Here is an 18,289-nt window from a genome sequence, read left to right as displayed (position 1 = left end):
CATGATTGTTTGAGTTCATAGCGTTCTGGGTGTAGGTGAACTACAACTCCTATAAATTCTCCAGTAGGAGTCACAATGCTTGTTATGCAGACAGATTTGAAATGGATATGCAGTAGGTGGGATCATGCAAATTCCACACCAATGGAGAACCCTGAGATGCCTGCCTATGGTGCGAGGGCAGTAGGTGGGCTCATGCAGATTCTCCAGCAATGGAGAACCCTGGGATGCCTGCCTGTGTTGGAAAAAGCAAAATCTAGGATGAAATGGTCCTCAAATGAAAGCATTCCTTGGGTGGTGGGTTGTAGTGTTTGGGAAAGACTTTGGCAGGGGTTGGGCTACATGTTCATGGAGCTCGCTGTAACCGCAATGTCAGTGGACGGGAGTGACTTGCTGGCTTCTCAGCACTGGGAACTGTAGCCTGTTTGTGGAGGCCAGAGGCTGTCTGTGTGAGCGGGCACCCATGCCACATACACACATACGGGTTTTCACTTTTATTATTGATATAGAAAGAATAGATAGAATATAGAATAGAATATAGAATAGATATAGATAAGATATATATAGATTGTGTACAATTCTGCAATTTCTAAATGCATAAGAAGTTGGAATACCCAACTCTTACCAGCTCACCACTTTCCAGAAACAAATTCACAGAGTTATGTCAGAGTTCTCCTGTTTCCTGCAGCCCTACACATATTAAGTTTTTTGAAATTAAAAGTGTGTTCTCTTATGCTAGTCAGCCATGAAGCTACACTCCTCCCAAATGTCTACTGCATAATCTTCAGTATCAAAATTCTCCTTAGCAACACATCTCTTACTAAAACAAGCATCCTTCCACTCCTACAGAATAATGATAAAAGCAACCCAAGAAGACGTCTTTCCTCAAGAACACGCCACATGCCTTTCTCACCCACGGCACTTCCTTCTGCTACTCATTCTGTAAAATGTGTTGATTTTTCTGAGAAAATGTGCTAATTTTTCTAAAGAAAGGAAAAGGTGGGGAGGAAGAGTCAACTAGCTAGGGAAGAAATGGTAAGGCAGACTCTCTTTTCCAGAATCTAAGAAGCAAGCATGATTTCTTGCTTTGTCTGTGGATGTTAAAAATAGAAACATACTCTATCTTCAGAACTATTTCAATCTACAAGTTAATAAGATCCTTCCACTGATTGTTCATCGTTAGAACATTTTAATAAGGAGGAACAACAATGAGGAATTCAATTAAACACTTATTTAAATAAGTACAAGAAATCACCATATATACTTGTGTATACCGACCTGGTGCATGTCAAGAGCAGATTTTGAGGCCAAAATCGTGGATAAGTCAAGGGTTCAGCTTTGGGGCTGATCAGAAGACAGGAAAAAGATGAGAAATCGGGAGTCATCACACAGGGAGTGGGTCCTAAACTGAGCAGTGAGTGAAGAAACACTAGTGGGGTTGAGAAATGTTTGACTCAAGAAGCTACTGAGATCTCATCTGTTGCCTACATGCTCCAGCTCAGTTTTGCACACATAAACAACCCCAGTCCCCCACCCAAATGTCTACAGCGAGCAAGTGTCTTCCCAGATCTCAGCAGTCTCTTGAGACAAATGTTTCTCAGTATCACTGGTGTTTCTTTGTTCATCATTCAGACTGATCCTCCTTCCCATCGCTGTCACAAAAGCAGCTGAAGAGACTGCTGGTTTATTTCTCCTACCTTCTCTAGTTCCACCACCTGTAGTCTGCCTCTTGGTCTCCTCAGGAAGGTTGGAGGAGGGGGAGACAAGTGGATTGGTTGCAAACAACCACTGGCAGGCAAGAGTCCATGGGGAGAGCCTACCATAAAAGAAGCATTGACTCCTCCCCCCTCCCCCGCTCAGCCTGTCAAGGAAGTTTATTGCCAGAGCTACCACCACCACTGTTTCCTGCTTAGCCATTCAAAAAGGCTAGTGGTGAAGGAGCAGACAGAGATACTGTCTTGACTCCAATATAAGTCAACTTCTGGTTTTGGGGTCAATTTTTAGGATACATTTTTCATCTTATACACAAGTATATACAGCAGTCAATAGAGACATCAGTGAAAATCAGTACATCGATATATCTCTGTCTATTGATAAGGATAGAGGTATGGACTGGGTTGCTGCATTTTTCCGTTGACAAAAAAATTGATCTACCATTCGTGTCCCATCATTAGATGGGCTCCTTCTGTACAAAGAAAGTGAGTTGATCCAATAGAGTAACCTTGGGATGAAAGCAATTATGAGCAATTCCAGTCTCAGCCCATTGTCTCCCTCTTTTGGGGAACCATCTGCAATAGAGTGGAAAGATGCAAGTGGAGTGGCAGGGAGAGGGGATTAGTAAGCATCCTTTTCTCTTTTCTGTCACTGAAATGTGCTGAGCAGAAAACAGCTCAGAGTAGCTAGAAGCATCCCTAAAAACAAGAATAACATCAAAACCATCACCAAAAACAACTCAAGACAATAAATCAATATGTCATCAAAGGCTTTCATGGCAAGAATCACTGGGTTGTTGTATGTTTTCCGAGCTGTATGGCCATGTTCCAGAAGCATTCTCTCCAGACTTTTCACCCACATCTGTGGCAGGCATCCTCAGAGGCTGAGGGGTCTGCTGGAAACTAAGTAAGTGAGGTTTATATATCTGTGGAATGTCCAGGGTGGGGGAAAGAACTCTTGTCTGCTTGAGGTATGTGTGAATGTTGTAATTTGTCATCTTGATTAGCATTTTAATGGCCCACAGTTTCAAGGCCTGGCTGCTTCCTGCCTGGGGGAATCCTACAAAGCCCTGGCAGACTGTGAAAAAGGAATTTGCGAACCTCACCCCCTCCAAAGTGAACTGAACCACCTAAACTGGGCTCTACAGGCCAATGGATACTCCACCACAGACATCAGAAGAGCTGTAAGGCCAAGAACAAGCCATAAGAGCAAAGACAAAGATCCACCCAGAGGAAAAGTATTCTTACCATAAATCAAGGGAACCCCTGACCACATAGGGAAGCTGATGTAGAAACACAACATACAAACTATCTACAGACCCATGAAGAAAATCCAACAAATATTACATTCAGCGAAGCACAAGAGGGATCCTCTCACCTCTGCAGTTGTCTACTGCATACAATGCAGCTGTGGACAAGTCTACATAGGGAGCACCAAATGCAAATCAAGGAAATGAAAGGCACTGCAGACTAACTCAACCAGAGAAGTCAGTCATAGCAAAATACTTGATGAAACATCCTAGATACATCATATTATTTGAGAACACAGAAATTCTGGACCACTCTAACAATTACTATGTCATGCTACACAGAGAAGCCATTGAAATCCACAAGCATGTGAACAATTTCAACAGAATGGAGGAAACCATGAAAATGAACAAAATCTGGCTCCCAGTATTTAAAAACTATAAAATCAAAACAGTAAATAAAGAGCAAGACTAAAAAAGCAGGGGAATTTCAGACAAGAATAAATCAGGGCCTTTTTGGGACAAAGGATTCCCCCAAGCAGATACCTCAAGCAGACAAGAGTTCTTTCCCCCACCCTGGACATTCCACAGATATATAAACCTCACTTAATTAATTTCCAACAGGGCCCTCAACCTCTGAGGATTCCTGCCATAGAAGTGGACAAAACGGCAGGAGAGAATGCTTCTGGAACATGTCCATACAGCTCAAAAAACACACAATAACCCAATAAACCAATAGGCAATAAAACAAAAATTAAAATAAATAAAAAAGAAAAATGTATACTGCATACTTCAAAATGTCAACATGATTGCCATAATTAATCAATCATAATTCACGCAATCAGATTGCAGCCATGGTAATGAGGACCACAACAGCACAATATCATTGATTAATGTGACACTGGGATTTAAAAGAGATAATATTTCAGTAGGTTAAATGATGCATTTTGGTGGCCTCTAGATTGAAGAACTTTGTTCCTATCTGCTCCAAGGGCTCTGCAATCCCTCCCAATCTGCAGATGTCATATCATCTACTGGGATAACTGGGCAACTCTAGGGAGGTTTTCAGGCAATGGTTCAAATACTTTACAGAGTGGAAACAGCACTGTGTGTATAATGTACTGTATCCTTTTTAAGGACACCTTTTAGACACTTTGAGCAGAATGTTGCAAGTTTTATGCCATGCTCATCAATCCTGCTCTTTTAAACAAAGCAGTAGGACAAGTGGTCACTGGTTTTGACATTAACAAATTGTTCTTGGAGCTTTTAAATGAATCACATAATCACTTTTCTTAAAGTAACTTTGCAAAGGTGTTACAAGGATGCAAAAATGATCCTTCAAGATCATTGACAAATTTTGAAATTTGATGCATTACTTTTTAAAATAGTAGAAAAGATGAAGCTTCAAAAATGTATAACTGGTTGATGGGAGAATAATTGTGGGTGTGAAGTTAGCTTGGGAGGTTTGTCTACATAAATGTCTGACTGCTAATCCATTTGGCTGTGAATGTTCCCAAATTTTGGCATCCCTTTCTATGCCCTGCTGTGACAACACATGTAAGGTATTATAATGTATCACCAGCCAAAATACCAGAAACATGTTTGTCTCGCCCATGCACTGGAAATACTGTAGAAAAGATTGTCCTTAATGTGATAATTTGAGAACAAAGAATGTCTCTCTTAAGACAAGTAAGAAATTAGATGAGAAAGCTATGTGGTATGTTAGTTACTATTGCTGACTGTGCTTGTCAAAGAAAATGGATTTATTTCACAAAGATCTCATCTCCTTATTACTTCTGGCAGAACATTTAGAGATTGCAACCTGCTGGAAAAATCTGAAGGGTATCTATATCCAAGTACAACCAGACAGTGTGCATGGACAATAGTATTACAAGAAAAGTTAGCTTTAAAATCAGCCGGAGGAGAAAACAGATAACATTTCAAACATTTGGCCAGTGTACATTTTTAAATAAAGAAACTCCTTGCTGTATGGGCCACTAGAACGTCACTTGATGGAATGCAGGAGAGCTTTTCAGAACTTACTTTCATCTCAATTTACAAAAAACACAAACGTAACCTGTATAGATCCAAAAGATTACAGCTATCTAGCTATCGCTTGTCACATCACTACAGCACAACTTGTAATTCCCCTCTGCTACTCGCTTTGTTCCTTCCACATTTTAAGTCATGTTGGGGTATGCGTGTATATGTGCCTTCAAGTTGCCTGTTGACTTATGGTGACTCAACGAATTTCACAGGGTATTTATTTATTTATTTACTTTACTTATACCCCACCCTTCTAACCCCAGAAGGGGGACTCAGGGCAGTTTCTTAGACAAGGAATACTCAGAGGTGGTTTTGCTAGTTCCTTCCTTTAAAATGCAGCCTAGGTGGCTGATATTCCTTGATGTCTCCCATCCAAGTAAACCAGGGCTAACCATGGATTCTGCATCATGTTCGAATGGCATAACACACTCAAAATAGATCACATGTGTGTGTGTGGTTTTTTTTTTTAAAGAATACGTGAATTAAGTAACTTTCTTAGTTCTGCACTTTGCTCCCTCAATCAGGGAGCTGGCTCAGGTTAACCTACTGTAAAGGAGTGCAAATTTACACACAGGCACATGCAAACACTGTTACACACACATACACAGCCTTGGATGAATTTCAAAACCAGTTGAGGCTTCCTTCCTAATCCTTTGCAGAGAGGCAAACTAATATTTTCAAACAGCCATCATGACAGATTATAAAATGATATATGATTAAATAGTGCACCGAGGGTCAACTTCTGGCTACAATTATGAGTCCTTCATGTCTAGCTGTAAATGCTCCTAATAATGAAGATGGTGAACAGCCAAAGTCCAAGGACTCTCATGGTTTGCTATGACAGCAATCAAAAGAACAAACAATTAACTGCTTTTTAATTATACACGTCCTATTCTCTTGTTATGGGTTTCATCAATTTAATATAAAATGAATGAATTGGACTTACAAATATTAAGATGTGTTTTTTTCTTTGAGTTGCACTAGGATTTTTCTACTTCTGTTGTTAAGACTATAAGCAAATAGAATTGAATTTTCACTGTACTGAGCTTTAACTTGGTGGAAATAAAAGGTGATGCCCTTTAACCATTCAGACAAAATGTAAGCTCACAAAATTATTCTTTTTCCTGTAGTCTTTTAGCAAACAGATAAATAGGGCTACAATCCCACACTTGCCTCAGCCTTGGAAAACTCAGTGGTATTTATTTCTGAAAGAACGTGCATTACCGGTTGATTTGGGAACATTCTTATAACAGTTTTCACTTATAAAATCCCAAAGCAATATACAAAATATAATAAAAAGATGATAATGATGACAATAGCAGTGAAAAAATTAAAAGTAATTCATTAAAAATTACTAACAGAAATAATCAGAAAAAACATGGCATTAGGCACTGCATGGCTAATAACTCCTTTGGGATACAGCAAGCACATAAAATAGTTTAACTGAATAGCATATCAGATAAGCGCTAAACTAAAGGACAAAAGATACAGCTTTATATTTATTAAGTTTCAGTTCTGTTTCTCTATCATATGTCTGTTTGCACTTATATACTTACATATATAAAAATAATTCCTTTTCTAGAGAAAAAATAGTTATAATATTGGCTTGATTCTATGCAACAACAGCCAAAATAAAAATAAATGAGAGATTAAACAGCACACCCCACCTGTTGTCTGCTAGGCTTTCTGCACAAGGTCAGAAGTGAACAATCATTAACACTCATAAATCCTAGACCTTATCAACTTTTCAGAAAATGACAATAGCATAAATGACAGTCACAGAAGTTTGTTTGCAAAGGCACCCAGACAAATTGAAAGAAAGAGAGAGACATGGAACACAGGTACTAATAGAGAAAAAGAAGGCAGCAGGAAAACTATATGAACAACTGAACCATTACAAGTATCTAACCAGAATATAGTATAATTTTGTAAGTATAGTAAAATTATGACATTGATGCTCAGTTCAGAAATGAAAAAGCATAAACTACAAGGAAGAAAATAAAAATCAACTAATTTATTAAGAAGAAATGAACACTCAGCTTAGGTGACATTAAAGAAGTCTGTTCTTGTTTATTGCTGGTTAAATCTATAATTCAGCCATGCTGGTCAGAAGTCTTTTCAGTATCTGGTTTCTCTCCCTTTTTATCATTGCAGAAATACCAACAATACCCTGAAGCAAGAAGGGGGGCTCTGATCCAATGGTCCCCAGTTCCTAACATCTTCTGCCCAGGAAGGCAATGATCAGGGATGATGGGAGTTGGGCTCCAATGACTTCTGGAGGAACTCACCTTATTAAAACCATGACTGGATTTAAACATTGCTTCCCTGTAATAATTACAGCTTCTACTTGCTATCCTTCCTGTTTGGATCAGCTAACTAAACACAAAATTAACATTTAAGTGAAATATTTGCCCACTGGGCAGAAAGCTAGTGTGTGGTCATAAAATGACCAGACTTCAGGACAGTTGATGGCCCAGATTTTTGTCTCTTTCTGGAATGTAGTCAGACAGCTCCCAAACAGGCGGGTCTGTTTAATCCCAGCCCACATTTTGAAGTTCTGATTCTAGTTTCTTATTGTCTGCTTTGAGGTTAAAGGAAAACTGGGAGCCCATTGCACAACTAAGGTGGGGCTTCTTGCTGGGTTGCTGCACGCAGGAAAAAGTTGTGAGGTTGGAGCCCTTGGGGTTTTCTGAACATAGGGAACAACTAAATCACCTGTCACCTCTCTCAGGTTTTTCCTGTTCCATTTGAAATTAAGATGCAAACTTCAGGGAAGAGGGCTGGATTATCCCAGCAAAAAATACTGTATATTGTTGCAATGCAAAGTGGCTTGGTCTTGAATAGATACCTATTCACTATACAAAAGACCTGCTCCTTGTAGAGAAGAAGGCAGCTAATAGCCATTTGTTCATATGCAAAGACACACCTGTCTACATGTCTGGGCTCTTTTTGATAAACACCTGAAATTCACATTTTACTATTGCCAGAGAATGGATGTGGAGACAGTTTTTTGGACTACAACACCCAAAATTCCCCAGTTGACATCCCGAGTACTAAAGTCACTAAAATGAAGAAGTGAAGAATCATCATGTGTCCCTACTTTTATCCTGAATTTGATCTGCATACTAAGTTTTGATAGAATAACTTAGATCTACGTAGTTCTATTTTATGTAACAGCTTGCAGACATCCTACCATCAATGGCCTCACCTGGATCGGATAAGGTCTGCAAACCTATAACATGTAGCTGAGATTCAGTCCCACTGTACATGTCTATATTGTAATATGGTCTTTCTCACTGTAAAGCAGGGGTCCCCAAACTAAGACCCATGGGACGGATGAGGCCCTCCAAGGTCATTTACCTGGCCCCTGCCCTAAACTTTAGACTTAGGGTTGCCCTAAGTCTGAAACGATTTGAAGACAAACAACAATCCTAATTAATTTGACTATCGAATCAACCAAAAGCAGGCCCATACTTCACATTGAAATACTGGCAAGTTTATATTGATTAAAACTGTTCATTTTAAATAATGTATTGTTCATTCATGTTTTTTGCATTGCAAGTAAGATGTGTGCAGTGTGCATAGGAATTCATCTTTTTACACACACACACCCAAACATTCTGAAGGATTGTGAACCGGCCCTCTGCTTAAAACTTTTGAGGATCCTTGCTGTAAGGGCTCCCTTTAGTCTTTGTTGAAATGAAAATAAGCATTGAATTTGTTACAGACCCTCATATTGACAAGCTTCATGATAAAATTATACTGATCTCAATGTATGCAGTACTCCCCCTACATATACATACCATCCAACTACTTTATGTCATAATCTTCTAATTATGAATTTTCACATAAAGGTAGGCCTTATCTGTGTAGCTTGTTTTGTAGTGTCCCATTTGTTATAATTGCCTTCAGAAACAGTTTACTAGTGTTATTTTTAACATTATCTAGGAAGTCTGCCTGGATATTGTATTGAAATCTTTCCCAAAGCCTGGAAGATATTTTCCCTAATCCTAAACACATAGAAATTGGTTTAGATTTCCTGAACAATCACTTTCCTTTTTTGATCATGAATTATATTCTACCAGTTTAATAGTAGAATGACTGGTCCCTTTGGAAGCTTCACTCTGTATGGTGATACTACTTGCTAAAGTGCTTCCTCACTGATATGTAAGACTAAAGGTAGTCCCCGAGTTACAAACATCTGACCTACAAATGACTCATAGTTAAGAACGGGGGTGTAACAACAAGAAGTGAGAGAAATCTATTCCTCAGAAGAAAAATTCACTCCTGAGAGTTATCATGGGGAAAAGGTGTCTTTTCTGAAGCTTTATCACCAATCTTCATTTCCAAAACAAGCCATTTTTTCAAAATACAATCATCACAGGGACAGAAAGTGAGGTGAAATCTTCTGAATAGAAGCATGGACAGCAAAACAAACACTATGTATGGGGATATTAACAATTCCCTATGCTATTCAAAGCTATATGTTGATTGGAGTTACACTTAAAATGTAGCTGTTCTAGAATTACATACAAATTCAACTTAAGAACAAACCTACACAACCTATCTTGTTCGTAATTTAGGGTTGCCATAAATCGGAAACAACTTGAAGGCACAGAACTATGCATTTATCAATACTGTCAAGAATTGGAAGAAAAATGACTTCTAAGGAAGGGAAACTCCTTTGAAATGATTTATAGTCCTCCTACAGGTCCTTTCATGACATAATAGCTGAAACAGAAACATTTGAATCATAAATTGCCTAGAACCAACTGACAGTTCATTTTGCTAAGTGACAGAAATAACTTGATCAAAATCTAACTGCCAGAATTCCACAGATCCTTTGAGCACCTTTGGGCCAGGCATTCCTAAGTAGATGCTTCTGAAATGGGATCTAGGAAGCTCACATCTGCTAGATTTCAAAGAAGATTCTCAACTCATGTTTTTGTTTCAATATTTATGAGCTACTGAACTATCTTCATACCTCAAAATTTCTTTTAAATGAGCAAGTAGTAAACAATAAAGCTCCATTATGCTGTGCAAATAGAGAGTTGCCTTAAGGTCAAGCCAGACATAAATACAGAACTTCTGGTGTTTAAACATGGTTCATCCCTAGTATGGTAGAAAAATGGGGAAGAAATACAGAATCTCCATTACTTCTCCTAATTATTTCCCACTGCTGCTCCCCCTACCCCACTTTTCTTATCCTCATCTAGGCTCTGATATCAGAGAGATAAGTTCAAGCTTGAGGAAATAACTTGGCAAGAAGACCTCCAGGGAGACGAGTAGGTTTTGAAATCTGCACACAGACATTCTAATTACTACTAATTTGAACCTATTTCAATATGATCGGGTTAACTCCATGTTTCAGAGCATGGAATTGTGATTGGTGTGTGCAGTTTGACCCTGATGAAATAAGCTCTTCGTAAATTTCACACTTCACATCGAACAGCATAAAGTTGTTCCCCTACTTTCATATGGCTAGGGAGGCAGCTCGAAGAATAGGGGGACACCATTGTCTTCCACAGGGAAGGAAGAGCCTCTCCACATGACACTTAACTTTCCTTGCCGGTCCCTGCTCCTTTTTCTCCTTCTCCGTGGTGTGTGTCCTCTGGCTTCTGATCCAGCAAAGTAAGAAAGAAGGGACCAGTAACTCTCACCAAACTGGAAGAGGAGAGGGAACCAGAACTCCATGGTTGTAGTTTCTCGCCCTCTTGCTGTGTGCCATGTATTTTTGTTCCCCTCATACTCCTCTTCTTTTGCCTGGACAGAAGAGATTCATGGAACCACATGAACTGGAGTAAAATCCGCCAGGTGAGTGAAGCGATGCATAGTTAGCTCCTTCTCTTACCTGTATGATGTGAATTTCTTTCACTTGGGAAAGGGAAATATCAGACGAAACAGAGATTTGCTGTAATCAGGATGCAGAGAAGGAACAAACTCCACCCATACCCACATCTTCAGTTACTTGGTGGATCTGGTTCCTCCTCAACTTCCTGTGTGTTGCTGTTCCTATTCCCCTGGCACTGCTCCTCCTTTCCCCAGGAGGAACAGGGATTCATGGGGAAGAGGAAGTAAATCTGCCAGGTAAGTAAAGTGCTGCAGGAGTGGCTCCTCCTCTTATCTGTGTGCCACAAGTATCAGGCAAGGAAGGGAAATACTGGACAAAACAGAGATTGCACGCGTCTTGAACAGCCCCCTCATGCACCCACTTCAGGAGGCTGTGGCTTCAGAACCCACAAATAATCAAAAGTGTGAGTGTGAAACCCAAGAAAGTTGAGGGCCAACTGTACATCAGAAGTTATAAAAACATCAGTTGCCCACACTCTCCCCACCTTAAACTACTACTGCCATCAAACATTACAGGGTAGTGGCTATTTTCTTTAAGATCAAGGCACGAGAGCAGATAATAAGGCTTTACTTCCCTTGTAATTACATCACCAAAATTCAGAGACACAGGTGGGTTTTGCCCTCTGAGAGTTGATGCGGTATAATTTCCCACTACCAAAAATGCTAAAGCATGATGTATATCAGGCACACGTGCCTTATCTTCTCTATGGTTTACTTCTGTTTACTTTGACATGCAAATATAACATGATGAGGCAAAGATGTATTTCCAAATAACATTTTAAGATCAAGTCTCATCATACAAATGGTGCACATATATGCACTACTGTTCTAAATATAGAGAATGGTGCCTAGAAAGCAAGTTTTGATTTGGAGGAGGGGGGATTTTACTAACGATTAATATTGAAAGTAAAAATTGTTAGTACGGAATTCATGCACGTATATAATGACCAGCACAGTAAGCATGAACTTATGTGCTCCTACATGAAAAAAACTATCTAACCGGTAATTACATTAGTCTAAATTGCAATTACACATCTACAACAGAAAGCGGATATGACTCATCTGAATTAGATTGTTAACACTCTGTATGAAAGCTTTCCTATTTTGCAAAATTTAATTAAACAAACATGATAAACAGGTCTGATCTCATTTTTCACTGGTAGTGCCTGGTAGCTGCAGCCTAAGACTCAGGCCTTTCAGTTTGGTTTTCTGCCCTGAAGAGTATGTTCCTGGGGATGAGAGGGTGAAATCCATGGAACTATTTTGTTTTTATGCCATATATTATTTTGCAAAACAGCATTTTTCAATTTAAGTGCTATCTTGATTATTAGTCCACTGCACGATTAATAATCTTTCATTTATTCAAATAAACTGAGAGTATGCAAAAAGACAGGCGTCTGTTAAACCACAGCAAAATAACCACAATGCTCCACGACTGTATATCATATTTCCAGTTTGTCAGGACCATAATTTCTGGGCCTGTACTCTGGCACCAGAAATCAAGGACGCTTACACAAAGAACTGATAAGGCACCTGCGGCTCCCGGCTCTGAAGGGAAATGGCTGATGTGCGAGCGGGAAGAATTGCGCGGGGGTTTTCTCTAGGCGGGAATGACTTGTTTGAATGTGCGGGGAGTGTATATAAGGGAGTCTTGCTGGGCCGACCATCAATCTCGGCTTTATGTGTGTCAAAATGTTCTTCAGTAAAGTTTTCAGTGACAACAGAGCAAGCCTCTTGTGTTCATTTGGAAGCGGCTGGAGTGAGCTGACATCAAAGCCGAGATTGCAGGCACTGTCCCGTGGCAGCGGTGAGGTGTGATGGAGACAGAGGGAGACGAGCTCCTGGGCGCAGGAGGGGGTCCGTCGGGACGAGACACTCCCGACGAGCCAGATGTCGAATTCCACCGACTGGCAGCCCTGGCGTCCTCCACGGCTTATGCCCAGCCGAACGGAGTGACCCAAAGGCGAGGAGGAGCGCAGAGAGACAGCACCGAAGGAGAGGGCGAGCTACACTTCCCATCCCCACAAAAGATGGTGTTCCTGGAGGAGAGGATGATGGCAATGGAGACCACCCTGGCAATAATGTCAAGGGCAATGGAACGCCTAGCACCTTTGGCGGAGCTGGGAAAAGGAAGGGAACCTCGGAGTGGCTCAATGTGGGACTTGAGCATGGGAAGTAGCCAGAGCTTCGCAGATCTCCCAGCACCGAAGGGAAGGGGAATGCGAAGAGAGCTCGGCGCCCGACCCAAGACCTTAGCAAGCCTGGCATGGGTGGAGGAAAGCGACAACGAGGAGGAAAGGCCTCCAAGGTCCCCAGCTACCTTCCAGCCAGAACTCCTGGTGCCCCTAGCAAACGCCGGGCGTGGCACAGGGCAACGGGAGGCAACAGCGGGGCCCCCGGGAACTCGAGGGGGCTTGCGACGGGCGGAACGTTGGGAGCAGCCGCCACAAGATATCCAGTAAAGACGAGAGGATCTGAGAATGGAGTACGGAGGAGAATCCTCCGAGCTAGACTTTTTCCTCACCACTGTAAAAGGTTACATGGAAGATAATGGCCACACGTTCCGGACGGAGTCCAGCAGGGTTCGGGCAATCGGGGCAGTCCTGAGAAGGGGAGCGGCCAGCTGGTATGTACAACTGCATGCCAGACACGACCCATGCCTGGGGTCGGTAAGGCGCTTCCTAGCAGCACTGGAGGACCGCTTCCGAGACCCGCTTGAACGAATCCAGGCGAGGGAGAAACTGAAAGCCATCTACCAGGGGCAGAGGTCAGTTTCCCAATACGCTGAGGAGTTCCAATGCCTAGCCGAGAGAATTCCGGAGTGGTCAGAGGTAACCAAACTGGAAATATTCAAAGAGGGACTACGGCGAGAGATCCTTGCATGGGCAGCGCATCGGGATGATCCGAAGACGCTGAGAGGCTGGATCCAGTTAGCAGGCCGTGTCGAAACCACATTGGCCCAAGTGAAGAGGCACCGGGGGGGACAACAGCAGCTTCCGAGGCCGAAGGAGGTACCAAGGAAGCCGGAGCAACCCCCAACCAGGAGACAGACCGAGGCGAAGGGAACCAGCGGAGGAGCGAGAAGGGAGTGCTTTGTGTGCGGGCGTGTGGGACACAGAGCCGCGGAGTGCTGGCAGAGGAAAGGAGGAGGGGGCAATCAGCCCAAACAGCAGGCAGCAACAGGAAAGCGTGCTGAAGAAGAATCGTCAACAAGGGGCCCTTCGGAGGGATTGGTGAGTGACGACCAAAGGATGCTGGTGGTGAAAATCAGGCTAGAAGGCAGTGGGAAATGGGCCACTTGCAAAGCGTTTATAGACTGTGGGTGCTCCAGGAACATTATTTCACCAGAGCTAGCCAATGGATTAGGGTGGGAAAGATCCCAACTAGATGTTCCCGTAGCCTTCTCTCAGCTGGACGGTTCGATAGCCTCAGGCTCTATAGCCAAATATAGCCTCGAGAACGTAAGATGCAGAATAGGGCCTTGGGAAGGAGAGATATCATTTGTAGTGTCCCAGGTGGCAACATACAACGTGATTTTGGGAATACCTTGGCTCGAGCAGGCTAACCCACAAATTGATTGGAAGACAAGGAGCCTACACTTCCAGGAAGCAGAGGCAGAGGACCAGGGGAGTAGGATAGAAATAGCGAGTCGAGGGGAGGACGAAGATGATAGAATAGCAAAGTTGGCAAGCGAATTGCCTCCGGAATACCGGGACTATGTTGATGTATTTGATGAGAAGGAGGCAGATAAGTTTCCACCAAAAAGAAGGGTGGAAAGAAGTTGAAATTCAATTAATACTTGGGGCAGAGCTCCCAAAAGCAAAGATTTATTCCATGTCGGCTCAGGAGAAGGAGGAGCTAAAAAGATATATCGACAAGAACTTAGAAAGGGGTTTTATAGAAAGATCAAATTCCCCTTTGGGAGCACCTGTTCTATTCCGGCGGAAAAAGGATAATTCCCTAAGACTATGCATTGACTACAGAGGTCTGAATGCTATCAGCACCGTAAATAAATACCCTCTGCCCCTTATGAAAGACCTTATTGCACAGTTGTCTGAAGGGAAAATATTTACAAAATTAGATCTTGCAGAAGCGTATCATAAAATCAGGATAAAGCCAGAGGACAGATGGAAGACTGCGTTTTCATGCGCCTATGGACTATATAATTATTGTGTTCTCCCATTTGGTTTAAGCAGGGGGGGGGAGGGGCTTTCATGCAATTGATTAATGAAGTGCTTCATCCACTGCTGTTCAGGGGTGTTTATGTATTTCTTGATGATATACTTATTTTGGGTCAGACTAAGAGCCAACATGTGAAATTGGTCAGGGAGGTGCTCCAGAGGTTAAGAGAAGCAAAATTGTATGCAAAACTGTCTAAATGTGATTTCAACAAGGAACAGATAGATTTCTTGGGATACAGGATTTCCTCTCAAGGAATAGCGATGGACCCAGCTAAAGTGGAGGACGTGAAGGGGTGGGAAGCACCCAAGACTAGGAAACAGCTACAGTCATTCCTGGGGTTCGCAAACTTTTACAGAGCTTTTATTGAAGACTTCGCACAAATCACACTGCCCCTCACGGATGTTAAAGACAAAAGGGAGGGGGGAGACGGCTAAGGTTAAATCCCCAGGGGCCAAACTGAATTGGACGGGGGAGTGCCAGCAAGCCTTTGAAGCATTAAAAAGGAGGTTCACTGAGGAACCCATTTTGCAGCACCCAAACACATCCAAGCCTTTTGTGGTGCATTGTGACGCATCGGATTGTGCTTATGGGGCGGTGTTGTTGCAGAAGGACGAGAAAGGGAACCTTAGACCCTGTAGCTATTTATCCAAAAAGTTCAGCGAAGCGGAGAAACGCTGGCCAATTTGGGAAAGGGAAGCACTTGCAATATTGAAAGCATTAGAGAATTGGAGGCATTTTCTGGAGGGAAGTGGGATCCCCTTTGAAGTATGGACAGATCATAAGAATTTACAGTATATAAGGTCCCCTCGAAAGCTTTCGGCCAAGCAGATAAGGTGGGCACAGTATTTCAGCCGTTTCAACTTCAGACTGAAGTTCTTCCAGGGAAAACATAATGTGTTGGCTGATGCCTTATCCCGGATGCCTCAGCACGGTGTAAACACCCGAGAATCTGAGGGAAGCGTCTTCTCAGACGAGCAATGGGGCCTCGCTGCGTTGACTCGTGCGCAAACAAAGAAGGGAGAAAATCTTGTAGCAGTCACAGTAGGGAAGGTATGGGAGGAGGAACTGAAACAAGCGTACGAGGGAGATGGCTGGCTACAATCCCATAAAGAGCAAGGGGAAACGAGTGAAGGATTGTTATTTGTGAATAAAAAGCTGTATATTCCAGAGAAATTGCGGCCAGAGATGCTGAAAAGGTGCCACGATAGCAAGGGGGCAGGACATCTGGGACCAACCAAAACAATAAAGCTTTTGGCAAGGCAGTGTTGGTGGCCGGGGATGAGGAAGGATGTTAAATCGTATATTACTCGATGTGAATTATGTGCCGAATGTAAAACGCCACCAGGGAAACCACAGGGTCTTTTGCAAAGTGTAGTAGAACCCACAAGGCCTTGGGAGTGCGTGGCTATGGATTTTGTGGGCGAATTGCCTCCCAGCAAAGGCTACAGGTATATATGGACTGTCCTGGACCTGTTCTCTAAACAGGTTCATTTTGTGGCTCTACAAAAGCTCCCATCCGCTGAGAAATTGGCAGAATTGTATGTCCGACATGTTTATAGATTGCATGCGTGCCCTGAGAGGGTGATTAGTGATCGGGGGGTCCAGTTCACGGCAAGGTTTTGGGAAAAGTTCCTAAGCTTGTTAGGGGCGGAAAGGAACCTGTCCTCGGGATTTCACCCGATGACTAATGGAGGAGTCGAACGTACACAGCAGACATTGAGTCAATTCCTACGAATATATTCCAATCATAGACAAAACGATTGGTCGGAACTGCTTCCATTTGCAGAGGTAGCTTTTAATGGAGCGGTGCACTCTGCAACAGGCCGCTCACCGTTCCAGGTAGTATATGGACAGGAGGTAGCACCCTTCCCCAAGCTGCCAGGATGGAAGGGAGAAGGGGGGCCAGATGGAGAGGAATGGTCAGAAAACATCAGGGCAGGGTGGAGAGATGTGGTAGCAGCACTAAAAGAAACACAAAAGAGATATAAATTGTTCGCAGACAGGAAACGTAGAGAAGGGGAAAAGCTAGCAGAAGGAGACTTAGTTTGGCTAAGTACTAAAAATCTCAGATTAGGATTTCCATCAAAAAAATTAGCGCCGCGATACATAGGGCCATTCAGAATTTCTAAGGCGATCAATGAGGTCACCTATCAGTTAAAATTACCGAAGGATTTAGGGAAAGTGCACCCAGTGTTTCACTGTAGCCTACTGAAAAAATACAAAGGTACCTTGGATGAAGGGGAACTGTAGTTGATTTGATGTTTTCTCCACAGGAAGAAGAGGAGGAGGAAATCATGTCAGGACCATAATTTCTGGGCCTGTACTCTGGCACCAGAAATCAAGGACGCTTACACAAAGAACTGATAAGGCACCTGCGGCTCCCGGCTCTGAAGGGAAACGGCTGATGTGCGAGCGGGAAGAATTGCGCGGGGGTTTTCTCTAGGCGAGAATGACTTCTTTGAATGTGGGGGGAGTGTATATAAGGGAGTCTTGCTGGGCCGACCATCAATCTCGGCTTTATGTGTGTCAAAGTGTTCTTCAGTAAAGTTTTCAGTGACAACAGAGCAAGCCTCTTGTGTTCATTTGGAAGCGGCTGGAGTGAGCTGACACAGTTTTTGGGTAAACCATATACATTATCTCAATAATTCTTACAAAGACCATGCAGCAAATCTTCACAGTAAAATTGCAACACACTTAGGACTTTATAACACCAGAGTCCTGCGATCACTCTTCTGCACCACCTCGCTTATTTGTCCTTCTTGTCTGTGTCTGCCCTCCCCACCACATGTGAACCTTTCCATTTTTTTTAAATTTTTACCATGATTGTACAATTATGGCAAAACAGTTAAAAATAAAATAAACAGGAAAGAAAATTGAGTAAAATCAACCTCAACCTCAGAATAGCAAGTGAGAGGAGACACCACTCACATTATGTGACTGCCTGAATATTGGAACTACAACGGAAGGAACCCACTGCACTAGGGGCAATACTAGAACAACAACAATACGAGGAGCCACTGACAGGTTTCCCTCAGCTGCCAAAAGAGGTGTTCCACTAATGATTGAAATGCAAAGCAACAACAGAAAGATACAAAGAGATATATGGTTGCTGGAGACTTCCTATTAAAATAGGTCTAGCTAATATTTTACCCCATACTATACCATACCATAAGCACTGTATTGACTTGATATGAATATTGAAATATAGCAATTAAAAACAAATCAGAACAAATAAAAACAAACTTAACAATTAAA

At 42.3% G+C, this 18,289-nt stretch overlaps 2 protein-coding genes across 4 annotated transcripts in view; one reads left to right on the top strand and one right to left on the bottom strand.

The window, feature by feature from the left end:
- Nucleotides 1-18,289, bottom strand: part of map3k5 (mitogen-activated protein kinase kinase kinase 5) — a 137,075-nt gene that overhangs the window by 98,260 nt on the left and 20,526 nt on the right. The window lies entirely within an intron of this gene.
- Nucleotides 9,617-17,598, top strand: LOC134295684 (uncharacterized). The gene is made up of 2 exons (XM_062968985.1): nt 9,617-14,085; nt 17,308-17,598. The coding sequence occupies exons 1-2, from the start codon at nt 13,333-13,335 to the stop codon at nt 17,341-17,343; spliced, it is 789 nt and encodes a 262-aa protein (XP_062825055.1). The 5' UTR covers nt 9,617-13,332; the 3' UTR covers nt 17,344-17,598.

Source organism: Anolis carolinensis, chromosome 1 (genome assembly GCF_035594765.1).
Source record: "Anolis carolinensis isolate JA03-04 chromosome 1, rAnoCar3.1.pri, whole genome shotgun sequence".
Lineage (NCBI taxonomy): Eukaryota > Metazoa > Chordata > Lepidosauria > Squamata > Dactyloidae > Anolis > Anolis carolinensis.
This window is presented reverse-complemented; position numbering and strand designations above follow the sequence as displayed.

What these genes read in the sequence shown, in the direction of transcription:
- LOC134295684 (XM_062968985.1), top strand. Translation starts at nt 13,333, where the DNA reads ATGGAGTACGGAGGAGAATCCTCCGAGCTAGACTTTTTCCTCACCACT. An exon ending in GGGGCCCTTCGGAGGGATTG is followed by an intron (nt 14,086 to 17,307) that starts GTGAGTGACGAC and finishes TTTTCTCCACAG; the next exon opens with GAAGAAGAGGAGGAGGAAAT.